Source organism: Mesocricetus auratus, unplaced genomic scaffold (assembly GCF_017639785.1).
Source record: "Mesocricetus auratus isolate SY011 unplaced genomic scaffold, BCM_Maur_2.0 Super-Scaffold_2245, whole genome shotgun sequence".
NCBI classification, from domain to species: Eukaryota; Metazoa; Chordata; class Mammalia; order Rodentia; family Cricetidae; genus Mesocricetus; species Mesocricetus auratus.
The window spans coordinates 1,603,983-1,619,228 of record NW_024429180.1 but is presented as its reverse complement, the minus strand read 5'-3'; the positions used below and the strand labels follow the sequence as shown (position 1 = coordinate 1,619,228).

The window sequence follows — 15,246 nt, the reverse complement described above, 5'->3', positions numbered from 1 at the left end:
ACACTTCTCTCTAAATCTAGCCAACTCACTTCTCCTGTCTATGAGGCCATCCACGTAAATGGCACAGTACTCATATCAACTTTATGAACTTGTGTCTAAATTTTGATGATGCCAAGACAAAAACACATTTCAAAAGAATTCAGCAAGGAAAGTCCCAAGGCCTGGTGAGCCTTTCCTTATGAGGAGCTGTGAGGTGTGGAAGACCCTCATCTTAGCTCTTGGTCCTTCAGCACTGATGTGTTTACAGCTTACCCGCCCTTTGCCACTTCTGTCAACAGAGGTCCACATAGACTGGCTAAGGAAAAAACCAGAGATCTATTTTTTCTGTTTTCATCCACAAAGTAAGCATACATATGGTCCCTTCCCTAACCAGTTATTATTGTTAATAGAAGAAGGGAAGACAGACATACCACATATCTCTCTGTCTCTCTCTCTCACGTGCTTGCTTGCTCGCTCGCTCACTTGCTCTCGGTCTTGCTCTGGCAGATGGGATTTAGTAATTTGTTCTGGGCCTTCCTCACTTCTCCACCTATTCAGTCAGCAGACACCCCATGCCCTTACCCAGCAGGTAGCAGTCTGTTTTCCTGGACTTCCTGCTCTAGATGTCTCATATATATTAAACCCCAGTCTCTGTGACTTCTTCCTGGCTTCTTTTATATTTTTCTTATGACCAAATAGTCTTCCAACATAGACAACTACACTCTTGTTGTTGTTTTGTTTTGAGACAGGGTTTCTCTGTGTAGTTCTGTCTGTACTGGAACTTGCTCTGTAGAACAAGCTGACCTTGAACTGAAAATATCCGCCTACCACCATCTCCTGAGTGCCACATAGCCACCATTATGCCTGTCTGCACAGCTACATTCTTAATGCTTAAGATTAGCTCCTCTTTATCAAGGTGTTTTAGAATGACACTTGTTGGTTTCTGGATAGTTTACGATTCTTCTCTGTAATGTTGGTATAGGTATTAGTTACTTTTTGTTGCTGTGCTAAAAGACCGTGACCAAAAATGACTAATGGAAGAGTCCATAATGCTAGGGAAGGGACAGCACGAGGTGGTTGGAGTAGGATGCTAAGCGATCACATCTTTATCTACTACATACAGGAGTCAGAATGAAAACTGCAAGTAGGGCAAAAGTATAAACCTTCAAACCCACAGCCAGCCTCACACCTCCTCCAGCAAGGCTCCCATCCTAAACGTTCCATAACCTCCCCAAGAGCACTGCCACCAAGGACCACATGTTCAGATAACGTGTACTTAAGGGGGACATTTCTCGTTCAGATCATCACTGCACACTTCCTTACGATGTGTAATCTGCCTGCCTCCATGCCTAGATGAAATCTTTTAACAAAGCAGAACCAGTCTCTGGTTAAGACCTCGTCCATGACTGGAGAGGAGGCTTTCCATCAGCAGGACAGCAATGGTGGCAGCTCATGTCGAATGTCTGTAACTAGGAGTGTTCTGTGGTGGCATTAGAGACTTCTCGCCTAACTTCAAAGTTCTAGGTGTGTGCTCAATGCACACGACACTGCTTCACCAGATGCTGCTGTACCCAAATGCTGAACCCCCAAATCACCAAGAGCCCATTCCAATGCAAAAGCAAAGGGTCTTTAATAATTAACGAGCTAACCGCATTAACTTGTGCCCTCTGTCCATTCCACATGGCGGGTGGAGTGAGAAGGACCCAGAGGGACCCCAGGGCAGGGATTTTATTGGGCAGAGCAAGGGGAGGGTCCAGGGGTAGAGACAACATTCTCAGGATTGGTGCTCTTCCGGGTTTGGGCAACCTGTCCTGTGTTGATTGATGGTTGCTATGCTCTGTGCATCACTGTTATGTCACTGTTACTGTAAAGCACGGCCAGAGTCTGTCAGCTAACTTCTGATTGGTTCTTTGCCACATGGAGGGTGTCTGACATCCTAGTGACCAGGGCAGGTACATCAAGGTCAGAAGGCCAGAAACTCAGCAACATGTGCTGAGTCCGAGGCCTACATCTTGCTGTGTCTTTTCTGGAGCCTGCTAAAGTAGGGGGCCGGGTGAGGGTCTGGTCCCTTCCATGTAAACCTCAGTAGCCTGTGTAGATCCAAGGAGGCACAGGAAGTGGTCATCCCCTAGTTTGCATCTGCGCTCACACAGATGCCAGAATGAAGTTATCCTCTCACTCAGGTGTTTGACAGAGAGAAAAACTTACTCGCTGATCTTTGTATAGTGTGTGTGTGTGTGTGTGTGTGTGTGTGTGTGTGTGTGTGTGTGTGTTTAAGAGATTAATGAACTATTTGCAGTCTCTGACCTTCTGATGCTCTCCACAACCCAGGAGAGTGAGAGTCAGCCCTTCCTCTACCTTATAATGGGTAAAGTCTGCTCCTGAACCACCACAAGTTCACTGGCAAGGCAAGATGCTACTACGTAGAAGAGTAGAAAGTTCAAGGCCAACCTGGACAACTTAAAAACACCTTCTTTAAATATAAAAAGGTAAAGAGGGCTGAGGGCACAGCTCAGTGGTAGAGCCTGGTATGTCAGAGGGGACAGCTCTGCTGGGGCATCTATCTGCTCAGTTTCTTGTGACAATAGAGCTTCTAAGCTGTGGAGTTAGAAGTTGAAATTCAGTAGTTCTGCTGAGGACCCTAGACACTGTGTCATTGCCCCCACTACCTCCTAACTTAGGAGGGCTAACTGTAAAACCTGCTCCCAGTGGGTCCTTTTTTGGTAGTAGCCACGTATGCTAATATTGTATCTTTGCAGAGTGCGTTTTCAGACTGGCCAGGTTATGGTGTTTGAGGCCAGAAGCCATGTTTCCATATTTATGCTCTCATGATGCTCAGATAAGCTTATTGAGCAGTTTTAAGTGAAGGGATCAATCAGACTGTTTCTTGAGTTCATCATGTATCTATTTAGGGATCTTAGGACCACAGAGCCCCCACACAGTCCCATCTAGAAGTCTTACTGTCATAGAATCCTATTATTTATAATTTATTTATTTTAGACTTTCCTTTTAGAAGTTATATGTAGTATCAGAAGAATTTAATCTTCTTTTACTTATAAACTTTAAGCCATGGAGCAAGTACTAAATTAGTCTCTGTAAGTCGCTGCCATATACAGCATAAATAATTCTGCCTTGTCTCATTCTGGATGATCAGGGACATCTGACCAAGAGATGGGAAAGAATACTCGATGCATAGTTGTTCCCAGTCACTTGCTGGGTGCTTTGCAAACCCCTTACCAGTTTAATCCCTGTCTGTCCTTCGAGGTGTTTTATTATTGTGGGGCTGGAGAGACGTCACAACAGTTCCGAGCACTTGATGCTTTTGCAGAGGACCCGGGTTCAGATCTCAGCACTCTAGTCAGATAGCCCACAATTGCCTATAACTGCAGCTCCAGGAGATCTGATACCTTCTAGCCCTGTGAATACCCAACCTCACACTCCCACCCACACACAGTCTTTTTTTAAAAAGATGTATAATTTTGATTTAAGAGAGAGAGTATTTTTTGTCTGAGAAATTAGATTATTTGGCCAAAAAGTTAACATCTTTGAAAAAAAATGTTTTCGAGACAGTCTTAAGAGGCCAAACTGGCCTTGAGCTCCCCAGCCTTCTGCCTCCACCTCCCCAGTGCTGGGATTATAGGTGCGTGCCACCATCTCTAGCTAGAGGTACCATCTTTTACAGGTCTTCAGTTCAGGATTATGGGCTTCTAAGAGTAAAGATTCACTTGCTGCTGTTTGTAGCCTGAGGCTTTGCAGGTCTAGTGCGCCTTCAGCATTGTGTGTGTATAATATACACCACACGGAACGCCAGCAGCCTGTGTCATGACCAGGCTGAGCTTGTAAGATGCGTCACATTGTGAACTGCAGAACTGCTCAGCAGTGCCTTGGCAGAGGTCATTCCTGGTACTCGGACCATTGTGTGAAGACTTGTTGAGTTGCATCCTGGTTGGATTTTTTTTTTTTTTTTTTTTTTTGCCAACAGTACTACACAGTTGCAGTCATCTCTGGCTGTGTTTACTTTGCCTTTAAGCATGCTTCTTTTGTGATTTCTGTCCAACATAAGCCAACATTCTGTCCTATTTGATTCTGGATTTCCTCGATGAATTTATAATAGTGAAAACTTTTTATTATTTAAACTATCTACACATGGGCCAGAGTGCTGTTGAAGAAGCCCAGCATTGGCAGGCTTCCCAGCCTCTGGTGTTGTAGCTCCGGACCGAAGAACGGAGGAGAGAAGGCCAAGCTCCCATCTGTTTTCCCCAGAGTCCATTTGTTCCACATCCCGTGACAACAGCGCTTTCACTTGAGATGAGCAAAGAATTCAAACGGAAGAGAAAGTAAAGAGAGGGTTGGGGACCATAGCAAAATGGTACGCTTCCTTACCTATGTGCCTATTTACATAATTGTGTTGTTATAACATTTCCTGTACTTTCCTGTAAGTTGATGCTGCCCTAATTACAGATTTTCAAGGGAACACTTCATTGTACCCCAAATTACAGAGTGCTTTAAAAAGGGCACCTTCTCACTGGCTTACCAACTACCTTATAAACTCGTAATTACATAAAACAATTCAGGGTGCAGAATGGAAACAGCCTGTACCGTTAACAGATGTTGGCATTGTTACATAATTGAGTACACGGCTTTCAAAGATCTATAATATTTTTCTTGTGTAAAAATAAAGAAAACCCCACCTCATTATAGTCATAATGTGTCACATAGACTCTTGATCAAACAGAAGGCACATGCCCTGCCTTGGGATTCTGTGCAGTGCACTGTATGTAAGCAGACTTGCCTTTGTGGACGGGAAAGTGCCACTTATTTTAGCAAATTGCTTTTGTGGCCTGTACACCTACTTGTTAGACAGGCTATGGGTGCCTGGGCCCCTTTATCCTCTGTGCACCTGTATGTGGGGCCCCCTAGTACTGCATGCTGTGGGGGGGTCCTCCGTACTCGGCCCTCGGAGGCCTGCTAAGGACTCCTCCCTGTTGTTCCTCCCATCAGAGGCCTCTCTTAGAAGCCTAGCTATGGGGTGGGCTCCCCGGACAGAGGCTCTTCCCCTTTCCCACTCTGTGTGTGAAGACAGTGAGCCGATTCCAGGGGCCAGGAAAGTTGCCCCACAGGAGCACAGAAGAGAAGTAAGTTCCCTGTCTGTGATTTTCAGTGCAGTTGTTAAGGGAGAAAGTCATTTATTTTAGGGCAGTGGAAGTGGATGGAAGCTTGTGATTACAAAAACAAAACAGAAAGACTTGAGTTTTGAGTTGTGGACGGACATCTCCAAACTGGATCTGAGCTACCGCCCGCTCATTCTCCAGAGTTATTGTTCTCATTACATATGGTGTGTGTATGTGTGTGCGTGCGTGTGTGTATTCACATGTACCCTGGTCTGTTTGTGGAGTTCAGAGGACAACCTGAGGAAGTTGGTTCTCTCCTTTTACTGTGAAGGTGTCAGAACCGATGACAAGTCCCTTAAGCCAAGTTGGTCACATTACCTTAAAGACAGCTGGGGAAGACACAACCTTTTAGGAAGAATTTTGAAAAATGAGTCTCATGTTTTTGTTTTTTTTTCTTTTGTTATCATTTTTTTTCCTCCAAAAGGGCAGGATTATTCATCACCCTTGTGATTTCTTGTGGCACATTTATGAGTCCAATCAAAGGCTGAAGTTCGGGCCTGGGTTTGTAGCTCAGTGGTAAAGCATGAATGTAGTATACATAATGCCCTCAATTTAATCCCCAGCACCAAATAAGAAACGGCCCTCAATATAGACTGGCCAGTGGCTGCCAGCGGAAAAACCATAGTCATGTGACAGCATAGTGCTATGATCAACTTGCCACTGAATGGGTAGGGCACAGAGTGGTTTTTCTAGCAGTGCTAACTCTTTGTGTTTGTTTGTTTGTTTGTTTGTTTGTTTTTGAGTGGGAACAAGCATTGAGTCAGAAACCACATGCTCACTCCAGGATTAATGACCCTGAAGCATTCAGCTCTGATGTAACTTTGGCCTAATGAGTGAGACAAGTGGGCAAGCCTGAGCACTGATTCTAGGACACTTCACTCAGTCTCAGCTGCCATGTGGGAGGGGCCTTTTAGGACAGTATGGTTTTGTTTGTCTGTTTGTTTGATATAGGGTCTATATGTAGATCAGGTTAGCCCAGGCTTGCGTAGACCTTGCAGTCCCCTGCCTCTGCCACCCCAGTGCTGTGTTTACAAGCCTGTGCCACTATGCCCCACTAAGTTCCTTATAAGACTTTTTGTCCCCCATGACATTGGAGATCAAACCCAGGGCCCCTCTGGGTGCCCTGTAGACAGACATTGCACTACTGAGTGACATCTCCGTCCCGACTTTGATAGTTTTTTATATCCTGTTGCACAGGACCTTGATGTTTCCCTGTAGGCTTTTGTTAATGATTACAATGTGCCAAGCCTTAAACTATTGAACTCAACCTTACAGTGCAGGTGTTAGTCCTAGACAAATATATATAGGGCTTCTCAACCATAACAGGTAGTAGGGGTAGCTGCTGGCAAAGCAGCTCTGGCTATTCCACCCAGGTTTCAATTGTGGTAACTTGAGCCGGCCATCCCAGTTCCTTGGGCCATCGCTTGACTGTCTTGCAAGTTAAGGCAATGTTTGCGTTTCAGGAGGCTACACTTTTATTTATATAGTGTTTCAGAATTGTGCTTTTGTGAGAGATGTCAACTGTCAGTGTGAAACAGGGACATTGGATTCCTAACTAACTGATCCCCCCTACGTTTGCTCTCTGTGTAAAATTGTGTTATAACAGTGCTAATTACTAAGCAGCCAAATTGTGAAAAAGTGCACAGCAGTAATTTGCACCTTAAAAAAGTGAAAACACACACAGGGCACATGCCTGATTTATGAACTTCCCAAGGGCATGTTTAGCTGTGGCTCACTCACGGCTTGACTCTTGTTCAGTGTTTCTTTCTGTGTTCGTGCTTCCTAGAACCCAGTAAGAGCTGCTACAGGACAAACGAGAGCAGAACACTTAAACAAGGAAGAACATTTGGAGACAAGAGACAGGTGCTCTTAGATCAGATGTGCTTTTATTTATTTGTTTTGCTAGTTTTAGAACAGCTAGAAAAAACCATCTCCTTTGAGGTTCTTTCCTATGATGTAGAATTGTGACCTGGGACGGCCAGCTTCTAGGGTCCTAGCGCCCTCGTTACTGTATCAGTGGCAGACTGTGTTCTAGTTGATTCATACAAAGCCCAGGCCTCACAGATCTATGCCAGTGTAGTTTTTTTTCCCCCTCCTAGCATTGGGAAGAATTTTGCACCCTCAGAAAGCTTGCATTTTGCCTTGTGGATGTGTCAGAAGCATATGCATCGGGTAATTTAGAAGGGTTGCTCCTTGACCCCTGAGTCACAGCCCATATAAGGTGTTCTGGCTATTTGAGATGACACATTCCACCTACCCGCTATTTGACAGGCAGACCTTTTAAAAGAAATTTGTGTTTGTAAAAGGAAAGTTAATTTTTTCTTCTTCTTCTTCTTCCTCTTGCCTACTGCTATACTTGAAGGATCCCTGCTCAGGGGCAGAAAACAGAGGTTTCAAAGGAACCTTGTCTCCATATGGTTTTCCTCGATAATCCCTTATCCTCCATCTTCAGCTCTCATTCCTTTGCTTTCTTGCCTGTGGCTACATTTCTATCTCTGCATCAATTAGCACAGTGATTTATACAACAAGCAAGCAGTTTAGAGGTAATGGTACACAATTAACATCTCATTCCACCATAAAGGGTATGCTAAACACCCCAGTCATTGCTTTCTCTGCCTGGAATTGAAATAAGTGTTTGTCCTAATTCATAAGCTATCTGATGTGAAGTGGGCCTGCTTTGTACTGCACTACACCATTAATCTAATTATAGATAGCTGCAAATGAAGTGCTGTCGGGGACTGGGAGATGGAAGAAAATAGCCTTTTGTCATTTAGCATGACTCTGTGAAGCAGGATCACACTTTACAGGGGTAATACTGCAAAATGGAAATCTCAATAATATTGCTGCCTGTTGCATGGTCTCTAATTACTGCAGCGTTGTAAACACAACTGGGCGCTGATATAAATAGAGCTGTAGCTATGCTGTCATGCGGGTTGTAGAAGAAAGTCCTCCGAGTGCTGTTGGATTAAATGATGCATCCTGATTGACAGCCACCTTGAGACTGCACTGATGGAGTTGTCACAGCATTATGCTAACAGGCCGAGCCTGCAGCTGCACGAAGCCGGGGCTGAGGCTGGGGCTGGCCTGGCGCTGGCCTGGCGCTGGCCTGGCGCTGGCCTGGCGCTTTAACAGCAGCCTGCTCCCTCCACCTCTGCCCCTCTAGGAGGACGCCACCACCGGCTCCTGTTCTGCGTATTTTCCGAAGCTGTCTCTTTCAAAAGATCGGCTAACGGGCTCTATGTCCAAGTAGAAAAGAGGGTACGGTCTATGGTTTGGAACCTCACTTTTCCTCTTGTTAGCAGTGTGGTTGTTCTACAAAGAACTGGGCAAAGGAACACACTGGTGACTTCTAATTCTGCTGCGTGGCTTATGGATCCCCCTGCCTTTCTGATGAACTGGAGTTTTGCAAAGGCACTCCTCATTTCCCTCACTTCCAAAGCACTAATGACAATTTTCCCCCAGCTGAGTTAGGGTAGGAGGTCTTCAGGGAGCAGTGAGCCTGTGAGCTCACACTAGGCGAATGAAGATGTGACCTGAGGTTGGAGACCAAGGGGGTGGGGTTAGGGAGTGTAAGACTTTGAATAGGAAGGCAGTCTTTGAAGAAAATGTATCTGCCACCACACTTGGGAGCATGATGCTGGTTGTACAGATCTTGTCCAGTGCTTCATCTCTCTGAGGCTTCCAGATAACTGAGAGAAAAACTGTTGGCCCTTGACTCCACATTAACTGAGATGGCCAATAGCTGACAGGAAAAGAAATTAGATCAATTGTGCAAATCTTAATTGGCATTGGAGGAAAATTAGTTAGAAAGGGAAATTGGAGCTGAGCCCTCCTTCAGGAGAAATCCCACAAGCTCTGAAATTGCAGCTCAAGGACGTGTAAAGTAGACTGGACTCCACCTTGCAGAGGGTCACACCCTTGAATCGTGCCAACACTGTGGTATGTGGCTTGTATGCGGACATACCTGTAGGCTTCGGAAAGACATTCAAGGCTTTAAACTCCATTAGGGAGCCTATCAGGTGGGAGCTGATCACACAGGGAGTGGTTCTTCTCTGGCCAGAGGTGCTGGATTGAAGAGTGCGCATTTGATTGATGGATTTGGGCATGCTCTCCCATAGGTGGGCAGCCCACTTACAGGCTGTGGTGGTCAGCTGGGCACATCTTCTGGAGAACCCTGCCTGTTTCCACCCCACTCCCTTCTCTCACAGCCCTGTAGTTTTTGTCTTTTTTACTGGGTTCCATTTGGTCTCATTGCCTTACTCTGCACTGTCCATTCCTTGCAGTGTTCTGACCGCACCTTTTGTGGTTTTCTATGGATTCTTCTTTCTTTTAAACTTTTGGATGACATTTTCTTGTTGGGCATGGTTTTACAGTATATACACCGTAAAATGGATTTGTTTGGAGACTTGCTTAGGGGTAGTTTTACATAAGTGGGTTGAACACCTGCCCTGGTTGTCATACCTGGGTTAAGAAGCCCAGCCATCCAGACAGCACCTGCTATCTAATTACCTGGTGAGATGTTTTTGAACTTTCTATTAGCGTGACAGTGGTTTAAAGCCAGCAGAGGGAAGGCTTGTCTACTCCTGAGTCCAGACCTGACCAACCTCCTCCACAGAGCCTTCTTATGGCTCCTGGCTCTTCTCCACCCACACAGGATGAAAACCTGCCATTTTCCATAACCAGACTTCTCTCTGTTAGCAGCTAGCTAGCCTTGGAAACATCAGCAATGTGCTTTGCTTCAATGTGTGTCTCACACACACACACACACACACACACACACACACACACACACACACACACACCCTGAACATCTAAATATCCATCATATTAGCAGACTTATGCTCTGCTATTGCTAGAGGGGTCCTTTCCTGAAACCTCAGCTGGTTAACTGCTCTGTGTCCCCTAGAGAAAGCAGTGAGTCCCAGTTTACCCAATAACCTCTGAAAGCCCTCCTGCAACTCTGCAATGCCTTTTTCTGGAGAAGATACTAGAAAGCATCTACACTTGTCACCAGGATGTCTACCTGAATGGGCCCATACTTGGCACCCATTTGGCCTGTTCAGACTTTGGCCATATGCACAACTCAGGGCTGACAACAGGCTGTTTTAAGATGGTCTGTGATGTTCAGGACAACATCAAAGGTAACCTTAAGAGGAGGAACTTCTCTCCCCCTCTTTTCCTAATAGAAAGGTCACTTCTGAGTCAGCTATGTTCAACAAGACCTCTCCCGAGGCATTCACTCCTTGTTATTCTTCACTTGTGATTACAATAAGTCACTTATCCCCAAACAGATTTAAGAACAATAAACAAATACAAAAGGGAAAGGAACATCTCATCAATAACAAAGGCTTGGTCTGAAGCACTACGTTTTGGACTCTTTTACATCTCTTTCCAAGCAAAGCAGGGGCCCTACAGAGAAAGGAATTCAGAAGATATGAAAGTTATAAAAATAGTAAGGGACCCAGTTTTTGTCAGGATCTGGTCCTCTCTGAGAAACATTGCAGAGGACAATCTTAGTTAGCAACTTTGTTTGCATGGAGGCTTATTTTTGATAGCTGAATTATTAGTTCTTAAGCCTATTTGCATGGTAAAAAGCTGTTAAATTATATTCTCAGTATACACTTTTCCTAAATCCAAGGGTCACATTTTGAAACCAAACTATAAAGAAAAGCAGGGGGTGGGGAGAAAGATCTGTATGCTACATTGAAAACTGACCCCCAAGGTGCAATGCCAGCTGGTCATACAGCAGTGCCACCCCAGTGATGCCAACTAGAAAGGGAACCTGCCCGGTGCCTTGCGTGCCTCTAGTGGTACTGGGTTTTATTTTCCAACGCCGATAGAGCACAGATAGTAAAACTGTGCAATTTGGCCCAATTATGTCCCCCTTCCCCAAGGATTTAATGAGACACTTGGAAGTACAATTCATGGGTGATAAGTAGTTCCTCTGCCCAGAATGTTTGTTAGACTGACAGCAGCATGCTTTTTCCCTTGCCACTTATGACTCAGATGAATTTTAATAGGAGCAGAAAGCTTTTATTTGTGCTGTAATTTCACTTAAGAATCATATCCTTCAGAAACTGGCAGACACTTCTATGTCTTGATTGCAAAACACACGTTCAGGAGTAAAGAAACACGCAGAAGATGTTATTATTCAACCTGTCAGTGTCGCAAATCTGCTTGGAACCTAGGCCATCAAAGCTCTTCCGTGGGGCCTCCCCCCACCCGCTTTAAATAGGGCCCTGTAAAGAACCACTTGGAGATTGCCACTGTCCCCGTGCAGAATCAAAGAGGGAATCAGACTCTGCCTTTGCCTCCCTGCTAGCACGATGCCCACAGGAGGCTTTGAGTTACAGCAGCTTTTCCTCCAACAAAATGGAGCTGCTCAGTGGGCGCTGCTTCTGTCTTACCGGGAGAGCCTGGATCTGGTGGGAACCAGAAACCTGGCACGGGTTCCAATTCCCACCTCAAAGCATTTTCTGTGAGCAAATTTTAGTTCGTATATTTATCCACATTTATCTGGGGTGTTTCCTGTCCGGTAGGAACTGTCTTTATTAGAAGTACTGTGATTGCCGGGACTCACTGGCCCTCCACCTTTGTGAGAGCTGCCTACATAAAGATGCCGTGAAAACTGCCGTGCATGGTGTTCCTTGTGTTTTAAAAAATCTCAGTATCATTGAGTCTCAGCCCATAAGATCTTCTCACATCTTGTCTTTCTCCTGTCTTATCAGAAAAGGTTACATGATGATGTGCCTAAAAAGAAAAACATTTTTGATGCGAATATAACATTTTATGTCACTGAGAAATATTTGAATGTTACAGACTTTTCTTTTCTTTTCTTTTTTTTCCCTCAAAGTGAACACTGAAGCCTTTGTCTCAATTTATTGATCTACCCAGTGTAGCTGCTCTAGAGGCCCCGGAGGCTTGTGACAGCGATATGCTGCCATCTACTGGTGTGCACACACTGTCACTCTTTTATCCCTAAGGCTGATGGGCTCCTGGGATTTGACTTCCTCCGCGGTTCACCAGCAGTGAAGAGTTCCTCAAGCAAAACCCTTGCTGTTTTCTTTATAAAGTTCTGTGATGACTTTCTTAAAGATCCATAATGCTTTCCATATATCATTAATTAATACCTGGAGTAGTTTCTCTTTTAAAACACTGGCTCAATAAGCCCCAGAGATAAATAATGTTGTATGCAGGGTTTTAGGATGTTTCACGTCAAGGATATTACTGTAATTTTAACTTAAAGACAAAACCAGACTTTGAAAAGTGCTGTTTTTGAAAGATGAGTTCATCATTTAACTTCCTCTATGTTTTTCTTTTTCTAGTACAAAGTGCACATTTTAACAAAACTTGCCGCAGAACTGAACAAATTCATGCTTGAAAAGGTGACAGAGGACACAAGCAGCATTCTGCGCTCCCCAATGCCTGGAGTGGTGGTGACCGTTTCTGTCAAGCCAGGAGACATGGTAAGAGCATTTCTGAGGGACATGCTGGGCTCAGGTCTCCCTTACAGAATAATGGCAGCTGTAGGACCGCCTCCCCTCTGTGGCCTCTCGTGAACCCTGGGCTGCCATGGATGGTGGGTTGTGATTCCCTCAGTCTAATGGCTTCTCATCTAAGTTGTGTTGGTGACACGGTGCCTCTGAGCACCTCCCAAGTGATGTGGGAGCGAAATGGAAATGAGGACAGACATTCTTTTCTTTCTCGAATTCAGGGTTTACAGAAGCATTTTACTTCAAATTGCTATTTATGCCCCAGCCCTCTGGATATGAAGCATCCACGAGGAATTCATCTGCTCGGCCTCATAACTCGCTGTTAGCAAAATGTGTAGGATACAAAGATTTTCTTAAAAATCAGCGGCTTAGCAGCAAAAGTTAAAAAAAAAATCTGAGATTCAACTGGGAGATTTCGAGGTCATTAAGTACTTGTGTTTTTACTTCTGTTCAGGAAAATAACAGGTAGATGGGGTAGACTTTCACAGGCTGTATGCTAATTCTGTTTTGTATCTGAGTGAAGCCATTGGAATTTACCTAATTTTCTGTATTGATCATGTTAAGATGGCACCTGATTTTTTTTTATTAATACAGATATAAAGTATCATGCTAATACTGGGGAAACCCACAGAGTTGACATTGGCTTCTAGAAAAATGTAGCGAAAGCAATCAAGTTGGGTTGTTTTAAATGATCAGTCCCCAAATTATCATGAAGCTGGGAAATGGACTTAAGGATGGCTTCCCCTGGTGATGTAGGAGAGCTACCAGTTTTTGTAGAAAGACATAAAGGACCAGGCAGCCCTGACCTGCTGTATTCACTCTGAAGGCGTGGATGTTCCCAGAAGAGCAGCCGCGAAGGCTACCTAGTGCCAGTGTTGGGATGTGAGAGATGTGAGACGTGGAGTTTTGGGTGTGCCTCCTTGCTTTCACACAGGGTTGGGACAGAAAGCAGGTTTCCCCCCTCGTCTTGGCATTAACAATCACACCCCCCCCCCACTGCATTACCAGAGTAGCCAATGGAATCTTCTCCGTGTCGAAATGTGCAGGTTAGTGAACTAACTGTGAAGATATTTTTTTTGTCCCCTCTACCCTGCAGGATTTTCTTTGTTTGTTTGTTTTGTTTTTTTCTGGAAGTCATCCAGTCCATATACTGCCAGCCCCAGCTCGCCAGTCTTACTTAATTGTGTGGCTTTAATTAGAAAATTGAATTTGTGCTCGTAAGAAGTGTTTACCTCCAGTCCTAGTTTTCTGACACCTGAGACCAAGATGGGCAGAGAGGAGGGGGGGGGGTCAGCTCTGGCCTTGGAGGCTGCCGTCACGGCCCCCGTTTGCCCCAAGTGTGACTGCACAGCTGGCAGTAAGTAGAGAGATACCAAGCAAGGCAGTGCAAGTGTAGCCTTCTTGCCTTTTCACAAGTGCAGACTCCAGGCATCACTCCTGGCCTTCCTACTTTCCACTCTGTGGTCAGCAAGTAGGGAAAGCCAGGTGATAAGCAAGAGGGAACAGTCTGAAGCTAGTTTTGTTTCACAGGGAGCTATCAGATTAGAAGTACCCACCACCCATTCCGTGTGGGTATTGGAGAATGGCTGCAGAAGGTTTACGCAGAGAATAGGGCCTGCTGTGTATGTACTCTTGAAGCTGGAATTCCTGGGTTCGCCTTTACCTTCTTTACAAATGCTGTGTATCTGTGCGTGTGCCTGGCTGGCCAAGTGTAACATACATATCTTTTTATCCCTTTCTTCGGGCCCTGGAAGAACTTCCTTTCCTATTCTGTGCTGTTGTGCTGTGATAAAACAGTGTTTTCTCTTGCATTACTGTTATGTGTGGACAGTGTCCTGAACCACAAATACCAAAGCTAAGATACAGTGTGAGAGCGTGCCAGCTCTTCCCAGAACCCCTGGTTGAGTCTTGTAGTTACTATACAAGGACTTCTCCTTGGACTCAATTTAATGAAGCTGCTTGTAGAAGAAATGCTCATAGCATGAAAATGCTGCCTGCAACTGCAGTTTTGCAGTAAAAATGACTAAGGGCAGTTTAAGCAGTAACATCGAAGGGAGGCTCCACTTTACCAGTCAGTGACAAGAAGATGAAAACCAATCATTTCTGTGTGTTTCAGGAAAACAACTAAGGCTAGGCAAGCGCTTGTTTTTCTTTGTAGTTTTGTTCCTAGTTTACTGATTTTTTTTTTAAATAAGACATTTTAACAGAACCTTTTGCAGAGGTGTCACATGAAATTCTAAGTAGCAAATCCCAACTGCTTTTTAAAAACTAAACAATCTGAAGAGCGTTTTAAGACCTGAGAAAGGAGGAATTGGGTGGTTGTATAGAAGAGATAAATGCCTTCACAGGCCTTGTTCTAGGAAAGTCTGAGAACTGCTTCATTTGAAATACTTCCCTTGCCCTAAACACTGCAGTTGAATTTTATTCAAAATACTCCCTTAGGATCAACACGGCAAGAGCTCCTAATGCTTCAATCTATTTACCATTAGACGCAGCAGCCGGTCACTGTCCACAGGATGGTGGAATGGGGTCTTGATGTATGTGGGAGGGATGCTAGAATACAGTAAGTTGCAAACAAATCATGAATTTAATTCAGGAGACAA

At 44.7% G+C, this 15,246-nt stretch overlaps 1 protein-coding gene across 3 annotated transcripts in view; it reads left to right on the top strand.

The window, feature by feature from the left end:
* Nucleotides 1-15,246, top strand: part of Pcca (propionyl-CoA carboxylase subunit alpha) — a 301,425-nt gene that overhangs the window by 276,080 nt on the left and 10,099 nt on the right. For all 3 annotated transcript variants that reach the window (XM_040741316.1, XM_040740935.1, XM_040740593.1), the window contains one exon: nucleotides 12,476-12,616. In XM_040741316.1, the coding sequence (XP_040597250.1) occupies nucleotides 12,476-12,616 (141 nt within the window). The remainder of the gene's footprint in view (nucleotides 1-12,475; nucleotides 12,617-15,246) is intronic.